General features: G+C 36.4%; 1 protein-coding gene across 1 annotated transcript in view; it reads right to left on the bottom strand.

Moving 5' to 3' along the window:
- LOC105550149 (regulator of G-protein signaling 7-like) overlaps nt 1-2,610 on the bottom strand; it is a 108,283-nt gene that overhangs the window by 43,617 nt on the left and 62,056 nt on the right. Inside the window, exons 6-7 of the mRNA XM_011995029.1 lie at nt 1,747-1,812; nt 659-769 (exon numbers count right to left, since the gene is read on the bottom strand). Coding sequence (XP_011850419.1) covers nt 659-769; nt 1,747-1,812 — 177 coding nt within the window. The remainder of the gene's footprint in view (nt 1-658; nt 770-1,746; nt 1,813-2,610) is intronic.

Genomic DNA, 2,610 nt, shown 5'->3' with positions numbered 1-2,610 from the left:
GTTTAAGATTCATGGCTGGATGCAAAAGAAAGAGATAGTCCAGAAATGCAATCTAGAGAACTGCTAGAAATATGACAGAGCACCAATCTTTTCTTTGTAAAGTGATAAGCCATGATCTTTTTATGACTCTGTTAAGACTGATGATGTAATTCTTTCCCTATATAGCTCATGAAGGAAACCAGGGAGTCCTAAGTGGTGCTTTGCTTTTCTTAGGAAGTTAAGTGTCTTGCCAGTTTCTCTTACAGTGTTTATGGTAAGACCATTTTGTTTTAAAATTCAATTTATAAAGAAATACTTGTGTTGGGCTTAAGTATGCATGGCTTTAGCATTCATTTTACTTGAATACATGAGCCTTTGTGACTACGTGGGTTTTCCAGGAAGATAATAGCAATGAGCTAAATTTCAAGAACCGAAGATCCTAACTCTGAATAATTGCACCTCTAATTTTGGGTTGGTCTTTCCAGCAATGCAAATCTTAATGCAAACGTGAATGTCTAAGGTTCAAAAGCCATTATCTCAAACAAGAATGTTAGATATGAGCCAATGGAGACAAAGAACAAAATTACATTCACAATTAGCCAACAATAAATTCCTTCCCATTTCACTCAGACCCTGAAATACAGCAACATATTTGTGAGAAAGACAAAATGCCACCTACCTTGCTTCAAGCTCCCAGAAAGTGGTGTCATCGGACAGCCATGGGTTAGAAGGATCAGGTGGCAAGAGAAACGGGTCGTATTCTAAATACTGTTCCGTGTAACCTAGTAGACTAGGGAGAAAAACCATTTCCACTTTCTTTAGTTTTCTGACTGGGGTTACAGCCAGTCCAAAGCAAGGAAAACAATATAAAAATGTGGGACCAAGGAATTCTTGCTCACTTAAAGAATGAAATCCAATGGCAATCTTCATGTTTCAATAACTTTCATGCAACAACTTATTGTGCTTTTTGGCAGAAAACTGTGGCTAAAGATTCCATCTCTCCTCATGCCTAAGCTATATAAATCAATATCCCTTGTTTAACATGAAGCACTGTGGAAGAGGTCAGTGTGTGAAGGGCACCGCTAAGAGTCAGTTCCGATCTTTGGTTAATCAGTCCACCCACAGCAGAACAGATTTTAGCTAACTTAGAGAAGGGCTTAAAAGGGAAATTCTGTCGAAAGTATTTATAGGAATTAAGTAAAATGGGAGCCACTGACAAGTTTTTTTAAATGTATATACAACATTTAAAAAGGGAGAAGGGAAAGAAGTTGGAGAGGCAGGAGTTGGCAATGCCCAAAAGTGAAGAATATGAATGGCATTAAGAACAGATTTAAATGAAGAAAGGGAAAATATCTAAAATTTGAGTTTCATTCATATTCCGAAGTCAGGCAGGAACAGCGTCAATTGTTACTGTTAAAGTAAGTTTATAGAGAAGCTCCAAGTTGCCAAAAGGTAACCAATAAACGGAAAGTTTCATGTCTTCCGGCAGGAGTGAAAAGCTAGACTCTGCAGAATTATCCGCTGTATCTGATTCTTAGTTGAACAAGGACTGGATGTCTAGGCATTATATTGACAATTATAATCATTCTGTCATTTAAACTACGTCAAAAGAGTTCTTTGAAAATTTTTCTACGTGCAAAAAGGAAAACAAAATCACATTACTTATAGGATTCTAATTATCTGTCCTGACAGCTCTCTTCCATTTTTAAACACATTTAATTGTCATAAGAAATTTTAAAATTTATGTAGACACTTTGAAATACTCACCTGTCAGCGACTTTTGACATTTTTAACCGATGTCTATCTAACTGTATTTGCCAATATTTTATCTGAAAAGTGGATTAGAGAAGGAGTTACATAAGTAATGACATTTTCACAGTTTCCTACTCTAAATCATGATCGACTGGGCAACTCTGAACAAGAGTATATTCTATGTCAGTACAATTTCAAAGTTGGTTAAAAAAATAAAAGCAGAGGGCTCCTAAAGAGTTGACAAAATGAAATGTTGGAATGTGAACACAACTGATATCACTTTAGAACAGCAATGAGTTTGACTATTCTGCCTACTTTAATGAAATGTAATTTTATTTTAAAATTGTAGAGATTTTGCTGGGTGCAGTGGCTCACGCCTGTAATCCTAGCACTTTGGGAGGTCGAGGTGGGCGCATCACTTGAGCCCAGGAATTTGAGACCAGCCTGGCCAACATAGTGAGACCCTGTCTGTAAAAATATATACAAAAATTAGCCAGGTGTAGTGCTGCAGATAGTATAGTCCCAGCTACTCTGGGGGCTGAGGCAGGAGGATCACTTGGGACTTTGAAGCAGAGGTTGCAGTGAGCTGAGATCACACCACTGCACTACAGTCTGGGTGACAGAGCCAGACTCTGTTTCAAAAAAATAAAAAATAAAATTGTAGAGATTTTAAACATTCATTCATGGTGAATACCTAAATCCAGAATCATACTTCCCTCCAAATTTAGAAAATTATATATTACTATAATTTCAAAATAAATCCTATCTCCTAATACCAAGAAAGCATCAATATGTGTTTTGAGAATAATTTTTATCAGCAATTCATGACAAAAGCTCACATGGAATAATCATGCACAGAAAACTTTAATTAAAAACTCT

Source organism: Mandrillus leucophaeus, unplaced genomic scaffold (assembly GCF_000951045.1).
Source record: "Mandrillus leucophaeus isolate KB7577 unplaced genomic scaffold, Mleu.le_1.0 Scaffold466, whole genome shotgun sequence".
NCBI lineage: Eukaryota > Metazoa > Chordata > Mammalia > Primates > Cercopithecidae > Mandrillus > Mandrillus leucophaeus.
This window is presented reverse-complemented; position numbering and strand designations above follow the sequence as displayed.